This window comes from Rutidosis leptorrhynchoides, chromosome 11 (genome assembly GCF_046630445.1).
Source record: "Rutidosis leptorrhynchoides isolate AG116_Rl617_1_P2 chromosome 11, CSIRO_AGI_Rlap_v1, whole genome shotgun sequence".
Classification (NCBI taxonomy): domain Eukaryota; kingdom Viridiplantae; phylum Streptophyta; class Magnoliopsida; order Asterales; family Asteraceae; genus Rutidosis; species Rutidosis leptorrhynchoides.
In genome coordinates, this window is record NC_092343.1 from 83,058,488 (window position 1) to 83,071,349 (window position 12,862).

The 12,862-nt window shown below is 39.6% G+C and overlaps 1 protein-coding gene across 1 annotated transcript; it reads left to right on the forward strand.

The window, feature by feature from the left end:
• The first annotated feature begins 12,084 nt into the window (after positions 1-12,084).
• On the forward strand, positions 12,085-12,681 carry LOC139874719 (uncharacterized). The gene has a single exon (XM_071862125.1). The coding sequence runs from the start codon at positions 12,085-12,087 to the stop codon at positions 12,679-12,681; it is 597 nt and encodes a 198-aa protein (XP_071718226.1).
• The last annotated feature ends 181 nt before the right edge of the window (positions 12,682-12,862 follow it).

The window sequence follows — 12,862 nt, forward strand, 5'->3', positions numbered from 1 at the left end:
CCTACACAACAACACAATAACATTAGCAAACCGCAATATCGAATAAACGAATAATCGTACGTACAACAAGTCAACATCATTAGCATAGAGATCTCAACAATAATATACGCCAAATACAAATACGTACAATGCTAATAAAATTACACATCCCAATATACCCACTGTCGACATTCGACTCGATGGTGGCCAACGAAGAGTAGTAGGTCAAAATCGTTAACTACTCACCACCCATCGCACGCGTACGTGGCCGACGAAGTGTAGTAGGTCAAAATCGTTAACTACTCACCACTACGCACCATGAGGCCGACGAATAGTGCAACCGAAACGTTAACACTTACCTCAATCACAAGGATGGCCGACAAAAAGCGAAACCGCTTCCATCCCACGATAAGTGGCCAACGAAGAGCGGATTCCCAAACGGATAACACTCACCACTTACCCCAACACACATATGTGGTCGACGAAGAGCGATAGGTCAAACATTAATCACTCACCACATATCTAAACATACACATGTAGCCGACGAAGAGTGATAGGTCATACGTTAATCACTCGCTACATGCCCAAACACACACATACACACGTGGCCGACAAAGAGCGATAGGTCAAACGTTAATCACTCGCCACAAACACAAAATGAATATAGCCAACGAAGAGCTATCCACACGGATATCACTCACTATATTTTTCCATCTCAATCGTGGTCTACGAAAAGTGAATCCTAAAGGATGTCACTTACCACATCGCACACAAGCAACCAAATTATATACATAAGCGTATAAATATTCCACTCACCTTGATTACTTGAAAAGCAATCCCGCTTGAGCTCCTAATCGTCCAAATGCAATTTACCTAAGTAATTCACAAACAAATAAGTTAAACACTCTAGCTTATGCCCAAAACACCAATAAGTGCAATTTCGACCCATTTGCACTTCCAAGCACAAACCGCGCCCAAACTAACCAATAATCACTAACACAAGTGAGAATGGTCCTAATATGCCAATCAAACCCAATCATAGGTGTTAAACACCTATCTTGCCCAAAATGACCCTTAAACCCTAATTTGACCCATAAGAAGTCAATATCACGCCATTAGCAAGTTTTGACACCAAAACATATTTAACTCGGTTCTATGCTTCAACTTAATCCATTTTAAGTTTATAAACCTTATTAAATCGGCAATTGAGTCATAATCATCAACAAACCCTAATTTTGACTCTAGTCAAAATTAGTCAACCATAAGAACCCTAATGGTTTCCAAAACACCAATAATCACTAACACTAGTGATTATACACCATTTACAAGTCTTAAACATGGTTAAATCATTAACCAACCCAAAACCCGCCAAATATCAAAATAGCAAGTTTCCATAAACCCTCTTCATCAACCAAATGGGTTTTACAACTAACAATCTCAAACCCTAACTTGAATATCAAATCTAACAAATGAAATTCGAAGTTAGAACTTACCAATACTACCAAAACATAGCTAGGAGCGAGATGAACAACTTTAAAACCCGAGCTTTGGTGAGAATCCAACTCCTTCTTCTCCAATTCAAGCTCTCTCACTCTAGAACTCTTCCTCTCTCTCTAGATGTGGATGAGAGTGTTTGTGTGGGTGAAAAATGAGCTCCAATGGAGTTCTAGATCAGTTTTGGTGATCCTAAACCGACCCTAAATGAAAAGACCAAAGTACCCCTCATTTGAACCTTTTAAAAAGGCTGAAAAATGCTTCAGGGGCAATCGGCGCGCCGCGCCAAAAGGTGGAGCGCCGCTCCAAACAACTAGAATTTGTGGTCGAGCCCAAAACAGGTTTCAGCAACTTGTTTTGGCCATAACTTTTCGACCGTAACTCCGTTTTTGAAGAATCAAATATCGTTGGAAACGTAATAAGATTTCCTTTCCAATGGTAAGGCTTTGAAACATCAACACAAACTTTATTTGGGGTTGAAAAGATACGTACACACCTTGTCACTTCAGACAACGTCTAGTTTCCTTCGGCGTTCGAGCAAGCAACACGTACCCTTCATACACGCATCGTACATCATAAATACATTATGTACAATAAATATTTGGGTCTTACAACTCTCCCCCACTTAAACTCGATCACGCCCTCGTGATCTTCTCCACTTAACCAATCCGGACCTACTCAACGGTCCTCAATCATAAGTCCCAATCCGAACTTTCCTAGACAATTCTTCCCAATGAATCACCTTTAACAACTAAATCGTCACCCGTGATTTATCAAATCCACCAAACGAGCACTAAAACCTTGTTCAATCCCTCACATCGGGAAAAACTAGACCAATCTCGAACCGAGATATCAATTCCTTAGCGTACCTTTACCAAGGACCACGCTAAAAGCGACCAAGTCTCAACCTAAAGTCAACAATCCGAACGTTGAAGATCGAACCACATGAATCCTTACGGACCCACCATCGGTGTATAAAACAACCGATAGATCGCTCAACATCAGATGAAGTCAGCGGACCCCGTCAACGGTCATGCTTCACCGATATAACACTACACCCATGATGAAGTCAGCGGACCCCGAAGGTCATGCTTCACCAATCAACAATACCATGATGAAGTCAGCGGACCCCGAAGGTCATGCTTCACCAATCAACAATACCATGATGAAGTCAGCGGACCCCGAAGGTCATGCTTCACCAATCAACGCCCTTTTGGCCTCGAACAACGAGTAACGTAACATCGAGCTCTGCTATGCCATAGTGAATCCTAACGGATACCACTAACCATTCACACAATCGAGCAAGAACCACCTATATCGAACATAGGCACAAAACAAAAATTCTCTAAAAGAGAATCCACCACACACACATCCCTTAATCGAGGAATTTCACCTTGCTCACCAAACACGTCCTTTATCTCTCAACGAGATTTACCACATTACCACCCAGGTGATAATTCAAATCCAAAATCATAAGTACAATTTAACCGAAATTGTACTCTACCACAAATCGACCAAACTAGGTCCCAACACAAGTTTCGGATCTACCATAAGCATTATCCGAATTCTCACCCTAAGGTCCCCTCGTGCGGGAGTATAACTCCCCCACTTGGAACTACGTTCCATATCCACAACTCGTACAATGCTACCAAAAGTAGAATTTACCAACAATTGGGTTCACACGACCCATCGCCATATCTTGCTCTAATCTTGAGCACCCGAAGGATTTCAATCAATCCTTAAACACTTCGAACGAAAGGTGTAACACAATTACATAAACCATACCCCCGCAATCATCCAATTGCTTTAGTTTGTCAAATTCCACCTAGTCACTCATGTACCTAAGGGTTTCTCCTTGGTACCCTAAGTACAATGTAACCGCAACACAATCGGAGTCGAACACCACGCTAGTAGGTATAAAAGAGGCACCTAATGTCGCGTCGCGTAGACTCCTTTACCAACATACATCGAGATCAACACTCGATTTCTCGGGTTTCATCCCACCCGTCGAACCTCATGGTTCATCAACTTCAACACAAAAGCGAACACGCTCTAGCATCCGAACACCAAAACCCACCCATATGGCTTGGTATAAACATTTCCCAAATATCAAGGAATGCTTGGTTGCACCAAGTCTTACGCCCTTCGCCCTATAACCAGACCATCAACATAGGGTAATTCCACAAGGAATGCTACCCCTCATTACACTACGCACTAACACAAAATGCATTACACAACATCATAAGTACGTTTCAATAAGATAGTCGAAAAGTACCTGAACACCGTCGTCAGGTTCTCATGCATCACCAACTAGATCCGGGCACGCCGACTTTCGGTGTCCCTCCTTTCGACAATTAAAACAAGTAACCTTGTTAGACTTCGCATTCATACATTCACGAGACAAATGACCCCGTTCCCCGCAATTATAACACGTGGGCACAAAACCACCGGTGCCACTCTTCTTCACACTTCCGCCACCCTCGGAAGTGCTCTTACTTTTCTTGTTCGAATGCATCGTAGTCTCGGACTACTAACATCGGGAACACTTTTCCTAAGGACAAGCGCCTCAAAACCCTTCGCCATGTCAAACAACTCGTCAAAAGTTTTCACCACGTTTATGCTAATCTTCTCTTGATAACCATCGTTCAAGATTCGATAGAAGTCTTCCTTCAACATTTTATCATTACCGACATACTCCGGGCAAAATTGGGTCTTTGACAAAAACACGGATTTGAGAGTGTTCAAATCCATCGACCCTTGCCTCAAGGAACGTAACTCGTCCTTAAGCCTTGTAAGATCGGCCGAAGTTCGGTATTCGTCGAAAAACTCTTTCTTGAATTCATCCCAGGTGAACTCCATGCATTGTTCTTCGCCATAAAGTCGGATCTTCGCGTCCCACCACAATTTAGCATCACCTCTTAACATGCTACAACCATATCTCGTCTTTTTATCGAGAGGGCATTCACACGTACGAAAAGCCCCCTCCATATCGGAGATCCAACGGGCACTCTTAAGTGGGTCCCGTTCACCTTCAAAGGTGGGAGGTTGAGAATCCTTGAAATTCTTAAAGAAAAAGTCTCGTCTCCTCACATTATCCTCTTGAAGAACGGCCTTAACTTGCTCCTTTACCACATTGACTAGTTGCTCATCAATCGTATCTAGGAACATCTTCTTAACATCTTCGAGAAACTCTGCTTTTTGACGTTTAAAGATGGCCTCAACTTTGGCCGTGAACTCAACGTCCTCACTCGTACTTCCATCATTGGTGTCGTGTCCATTTCTCATTTTCATTCTATAAAACGAAGTAATTAAGCAACGAAACGAAAGGACATAACACATAGGTATATACATGTACACCACACTACCCCATCTTGCTCAACAATCGTCGTACATCGCTCGTTTGACACGATTTAAACCCGTAACAATGGTAGCTAATCATTGTTACGCGAACACGTCGCATTAACTCGCTAGTACAACGTCCATCTCGCTTGATGATTGCTAAACACAACACAAATTAATTAGCACAATGTTAGTTCATATAAATCAAAGCACTAATAATTCCCGATTAGACCCAAAGTCCTACAAGTCCCGTATAAAGCGTATACACAATAAAGTCTAAGTCTAGGCACCTATCTCAAGTCGCCTAAATTCCTTAGACCATGCTCTGATGCCACTTGTAACAACCCAACCCTTATGCAACCGAAATATGCAAAAATAAAAAAAAATTTGTTTGTTCAGCAAATGGCGCGGCGCGCCAAATGACCGTGCGGCGCGCCAACTTGGTCTGTCCAAAAAGTCTTTAAACGTGAAAAAGATTGGCCACTTCCCGACATATTTAGACGAAACGCTTTTACCCACATCTTCAAATATGTAAAACTAACACGATTCAAACATAAAATAAGTTTTATAAAGTGGGGCCCACATCGGCCGTTTTACGAGTTTCATACAAAAGTTTGAGTTTCGACCACATTAGTTTAATTTCCAAACAAACTACGAGCATAATGTTTGAGGATAAACTACCCAAATCCTAGGCCGAATCCACAAGTAATCCAAGCAAGCAACCAAAAAGGGAAATCATCTAAATCCCGAGCATACCCTTGCCACGTCCGCCTCCGAACCTAAAAATGTAAACAACGAGAGGGTAAGCTAATGCTTAGTGAATGCAATACTTATACGCATACATACATAATCCAATTACTTGCATACACCTACACAACAACACAATAACATTAGCAAACTGCAATATCGAATAAACGAATAATCGTACGTACAACAAGTCAACATCATTAGCATAGAGATCTCAACAATAATATACGCCAAATACAAATACGTACAATGCTAATAAAATTACACATCCCAATATACCCAATGTCGACATTCGACTCGATGGTGGCCGACGAAGAGTAGTAGGTCAAAATCGTTAACTACTCACCACCCATCGCACGCATACGTGGCCGACGAAGAGTAGTGGGTCAAAATCGTTAACTACTCACCACTACGCACCATGAGGCAGACGAAAAGTGCAACCGAAACGTTAACACTTACCTCAATCACAAGGATGGCCGACGAAAAGCGAAACCGCTTCCATCCCACGATAAGTGGCCAACGAAGAGCGGATCCCCAAACGGATAACACTCACCACTTACCCCAACATACATATGTGGCCGATGAAGAGCGATAGGTCAAACATTAATCACTCACCACATATCTAAACATATACATGTAGCCGACGAAGAGTGATAGGTCATACGTTAATCACTCGCTACATGCCCAAACACACACATACACACGTGACCGACAAAGAGCGATAGGTCAAACGTTAATCACTCGCCACAAACACAAAACGAATATAGCCAATGAAGAGCTATCCACATGGATATCACTCACTATATTTTCCCATCTCAATCGTGGTCCACGAAAAGTGAATCCTAACGGATGTCACTTACCACATCGCACACAAGCAACCAAATTATATACATAAGCGTATAAATATTCCACTCACCTTGATTACTTGAAAAGCAATCCCGCTTGAGCTCCTAATCGTCCAAATGCAATTTACCTAAGTAATTCACAAACAAATAAGCTAAACACTCTAGCTTATGCCCAAAACACCAATAAGTGCATTTTCGACCCATTTGCACTTCCGAGCACAAACCGCGCCCAAACTAACCAATAATCACTAACACAAGTGAGAATGGTCCTAATATGCCAATCAAACCCAATCATAGGTGTTAAACACATATCTTGCCCAAAATGACCCTTAAACCCTAATTTGACCCATAAGAAGTCAATATCACGCCATTAGCAAGTTTTGACACCAAAACATATTTAACTCGGTTCTATGCTTCAACTTAATCCATTTTAAGTTTATAAACCTTATTAAATCGGCAATTGAGTCATAATCATCAACAAACCCTAATTTTGACTCTAATCAAAATTAGTCAACCATAAGAACCCTAATGGTTTCCAAAACACCAATAATCACTAACACTAGTGATTATACACCATTTACAAGTATTAAACATGGTTAAATCAGTAACCAACCCAAAACCCGCCAAATATCAAAATAGCAAGTTTCCATAAACCCTCTTCATCAACCAAATGGGTTTTACAACTAACAATCTCAAACCCTAACTTAAATATCAAATCTAACAAATAATATTCGGAGTTAGAACTTACCAATACTACCAAAACATAGCTAGGAGCGAGATGAACAACTTTAAAACCCGAGCTTTGGTGAGAATCCAACTCCTTCTTCTCCAATTCAAGCTCTCTCACTCTAGAACTCTTCCTCTCTCTCTAGATGTGGATGAGAGTGTTTGTGTGGGTGAAAAATGAGCTCCAATGGAGTTCTAGATCAGTTTTGGTGACCCTAAACCAACCCTAAATGAAAAGACCAAAGTACCCCTCATTTGAACCTTTTAAAAAGGCTGAAAAATGCTTCAGGGGCAATCGGCGCGCCGCGCCAAAAGGTGGAGCGCCACTCCAAACAACTAGAATGTGTGGTCGAGCCCAAAACAGGTTTCAGCAACTTGTTTTGGCCATAACTTTTCGACCGTAACTCCGTTTTTGAAGAATCAAATATCGTTGGAAACGTAATAAGATTTTCTTTCCAATGGTAAGGCTTTGAAACATCAACACAAACTTTATTTGGGGTTGAAAAGATATGTACACACCTTGTCACTTCAGACAACGTCTAGTTTCCTTCGGCGTTCGAGCAAGTAACACGTACCCTTCATACACGCATCGTACACCATAAATACATTATGTACAATAAATATTTGGGTCTTACACTAAGTTCTAGTAAAAGTAATGAGATCATAAGCTAAAAAGCTTAGATCGAAACAAAATAATGAAACCTTAAGCTAGAAAGCTTGGATCTTTAATGTTCTTGAAGATCTTCAAAGCAAAAAGCTAGATCTACAAGTTACATGAAGATCATAAACACAATTTTTGATCTTGTAACAAAATAAAGTGATCTTAAGGTATAAAACTTAGATCCAACAAAGTAATAAAGTGATCAAAAGTTTGGCACCTACATTTGACATATAGCTTGATCACAAATGCATCCACCAAACTGAAGTACCTCCCTTAGCAGGTACCATCAACAGAAAATGAACGACATTAATAATAAAACACATACATACCAAAACACAAACAAACAAATAAGAAATATACCATTTGAAGACGTGTCAACATGTACAAAATCAGCACTTATCGAAAGCGATAATGAAGAAGACCAATATGTCCACATGCTTCCTTCAGGAACAACGGCTGCAGACGGCTTGAACTCCTTTTTACCAACCCGTCTTGGCAAAATCGAACAATTATCAAATTTCAGCAAGAAATAAGTTCATTTAACATAAGCAAGTGTATTACGAGTACTTCTATTTAAGTAGCTAGTATCCTACATCAATATCAATATCAATATCTTCATTAAAATCCAACTAGATGTCCAGTGGTTCAAAATTATCAAAAACTGAGTATTTGTTAGTTACAAATTATTTTACATGGTGCATATTAAAACAAAACTATATGTTACACAATTAACCAACAACAACGTTAATTGATGGCCTTTGTGTTACTTTTATATGCAAGGAGGACCAGGTCATACCTGGAATCAAACCATTCAAAATAAATGTCCGATGACAAGTTGGTCGGTTAATTCAATAAGAGATGGGAAGGCCGTTTTGCGTTGGATGCTCTTTACCCTCCCCACAACGATGGCTCTGTTGTCCCAGGCAGGCGGTCACGGGTCATAACGCACTCTTCGCACAACAAATCCACTTTGAAGTTTAATTAAAGGCTTTGATCTCGGTTTAACCTCCCCTCCGGTCGACTCGTTCCCTTGCTTTTACATTGCTTTGATCCTCTGTCTCTGAAACCTTCAATACAGTTTTTTTTAGTTTATACCGACTCATAGGAGATAAAACAGTTAAATATGGCTCAAATTAGCTGATATAAATAGGTATATATCGCAACTGAGCAAGCAAACATAACATTGAAGTATAACCCATAATAGCCGACTGAAATCAGACATAAAATCGTAGATTTATATCGAACTAAAAAACCCCCAAAATTAGGATTGATTATTACAACAATAAAAACAATATCCGCCTTTAGTCGGAGCTTCAAGCTATAAAGAATTAGGTACCGGGAGAAATAATTCACGGGAAACCGTACAAAATTTCCGGATCTCCGATTCCGCTAGCTGAACCAGCCGATCTGTTGTCACCTAACTTTCTTATTTTTCTAGAGTAAAACGGTTTATGAAGACAAAAAAATACACCGCTATAGATATTTGGCATTCGATAAAAAAAAAGCAGGGTATAGCATCAAAGAAAGCACCACAACCAACAATAGAGAAGACGGTTGAGTACATACATCAACACCGGGCGTGTAGCCACCAGCAGTTGCAAATAATTCATTGTAAGAGTGCATTAGCAAATCAAACACAACCAAAAACAAAACTGTTGGTTACAAAAGAAGACAACGTTTTCATAAAACATAACAAAATGGTTAACATTAACTGCAGTTTACCTCAACACCTTGATTGGCTTTTTCCTCAAGCAAGGCATCAAGACGCATGAGGTTGAAAAGGTCTTCGTAAGTACAGTTCTGGACACAGCCACCACCCACACATAATAATCTATATAATACATGTAATTATCCTGAAGTACTTTATACCGAATAACAAATCATAAAAAAGTCAACATTAATAAACATATTATAATGAAAAACAAACCTTTAATTTTGCCCCTTCAATTGCCAAGCAATGGCTTCAAATGCTGCTCGACCAACTTGAACGTCAGTAGCAACAATACCGTCATCATTTCACCCGCCTTTGTCGCAATCGATAACCGGATTCACCACCACCACCGTCGTCGGATTCAACATTTCAGATCTTGCGTTGTTCATCTCGATTTCGTCATCCACGAACGATGAAACCAGGGGATGTTGAGAAATGGTTTTAATTGCTTCAGATCAGTCGGATTTTTCTTTTCAGATCCGAATTAATGACGACGAGATAAACTGATATTTGGAGTTGCAGGGTGAAAGAGAGATGGGAGAAACAAAAAGCAAATGGATGTATGAGAAAGGGGTATGGAAGGTATGGGATAGCAATAAGAGCAGTTGTAACGGAGCCCTCTTCACGCCGTGGGGATGAGGTGGCAACCGGCCAAGCCTTAGCCGGAGGAGTATCGGCGCGTTGAGAAGGGGCGGGGAGAGGGACGGCGAGTTCAAGCGTGGGCTGACAACGGGGTGAAAGACGGGAGTGGGAGGATTTGATTGAGCAACAGCTTTTTTTTTTATTAATTTAAAATATTATTTTATGCCTCTTTTTAATATTTAACCCAATTATATTTAAACACCTCATCACAATACTCCCAACATACACCAAAAGCCCACACAACCACTACTCCACAAAAACAACTCACACGTCCTAGTCATCAAAAAGCAACTCACGCCCCCAACCCACGCCCCCTATCGTTACGAATGGTCTAAGTGGTTTACGGTTCACCTACTCTCCTTTTCTTTTCAGGAAACCAAAAAAAAAAAAAGAAAAGGAAAAACAATAATAAATTTAAACACGTGAATAGTAAAGTTTGTGAGAGGGAATGAACACGTGGACCAATCACGGTCATTTCTCTTTGTTGTGTAAATAGAAGTATGGTAAAAAAAAAATTGAACGGCAAGATTTGCATCAGTGTATCATTTATTTCAGCGACACTCATCATTTGCACACACACACGTGTTCGGGAGGAAACTCGAATCGCATTATAGGAACCCGATCCATTAACCATCCCGAGGGGCAGGCAGACCGGGTTTGAATTCTGAATGGATCCCGGAGAAAACCCCCTGAGGTCAATCGAAATATCCATATTTCAGGCAGATTTATTTAATAGGATGGGCAGAGCGAGGCTCTTTAACTATTCATATCCTTGACATTTTGTATAAGATCACTCTCAACTATTAATTATTGACATGTTTCTTTAAAAGACTGAACTTCATATTAACGTTACGTCAACATTTTTTTAAAGAGGCCGAACACTACTAACCATAACATAATTCTTTGGTAATAAATATAAATAATACTTATTAACTTAACATTGTATAATAATAATTGATGATATATGATACTGATGATATATGAAAGAAAAGTTTTGTTGTATGGACCACCAAAAGAATAATTAAATAATTCCAAGTGGAACTTGAGCTTACGTCTTTTTTAAAAAAAAAAAAGCAGAATATTATATAACTCGAGAAAAGCGCTAGGTACAACAAATGTTACAACGCATAAGCGTAAAGATGTCGAGCTAGAATCCTACGCCAACTAATTACATGTGAACAAAACGCACCAAAATATAGAAAAATTAATTATACAAGTAAAGATCTTGGATTGTGAAGCCAATTGTGCCATTCAATTTTTCTCTTCTTGCATCGTTTCGCAACCCAATCATAACTCAAGACTTGAATTTCACTAAGTGCATTCGGAGGAGTCTAAGAAGTCTTCTTAAAAACTTTTTGATTCCTATTTTTCCAAATAAGGTAGCCGCATATCCATTCAACCGCTTGCCATAATTTACCACCCAATTCGGAACAAGTCGAAGGAACACAACCGCGAAGGAGCTTCCGTCTTTATATTTCAATAAACTCAATATTTATGATTGAAAACGACCACGATGACGTTAATGTGCCTATCAGGTCATTTTTGCTGTAAAAGGACACTCCCAACAACGCTAAGTCGGGAGTGGTTTAAGTACGTTTTAATCAAAATCCTCCAGTACATCAAAAAGATTATATGTATAGTGTTTTTATGTAACAATCTAAATGTTCATATAAATGTTATCTAACGATTATATTTATTTACTTTTACTGATTAGTATTAGTATAAAAATAAAAATGAGGTGAGGAGTATGTTTCTCGGAATGGGAGATTGCTACAAATCTTTTAATCTACTTCCTCTCCCAACCAGTCTCCTATACTTAGTAATTTCAAACTTCTACCCTTAATTTTTGCTTCATTTTTATAACTTGTTACGACTTTTCAATTTCTATCACAACAAATCAAAAAGAAACCAACATCCACATTTACATTCAATAACATAACATGTCATCCTTAATACGTGTTTTCCTACTTTTTTCTCTCTATGTCACAACTTATGCTCGGGTGCACCCTGTGGTGCACCCGGCCCAAACCTTACCTAGACCTGCAGCCGTGAAACCTGACGTGGTTTCAAAGGCATGTGATCCATCTGTTGACAAGGCATTATGCGTTTCGGTCCTAAAATCCCAAAAATTTAGCGACGTGAATGATTTAAAACAAGCGACATTTGTGGCCATTCAAACAGCATCCCAAGAAGCGGTTGCAACATCCGAGATGATAAAAGCTACTAGACAAAAGGAAGAGAATAAAGAAGTTGAGGAAGATGAAATAGAAGAAGAGACGTTAGCAGATTGTGCCATGAGTTATCTCAGTATCGTTGAAATGTTGGCAGATGCCACGAGTGCATTGATGACTGGACCTCAAACCGATGTGACGGTTGATGTCAAGGCGGCGTTGTCCACGTCAGACACATGTGAAATGAGTATTGCTGGAGGGAGGAAGAGTCGACAAGTAGAAGAAGTGGCGAAAAAGAATGCAAATATGAAGAAGTTATGCTCAAATGCTTTGGGAGTTTATGATGTTTTTGCTAAAGGACATTGATTTTGGTTATTTGATTAATAGGTTTGATTTTGATTATTATGTGTATATGTATATATTATGTTTTTTTAGAATTTTTGAGGAACTATTTAGTTGGTAGCTAACATGTTAAATTATCGGTGTTAATTTACTACGGAGTAATGTGTTATCTTAACATGTCCAAGATTGTTTAGAATATAATTAA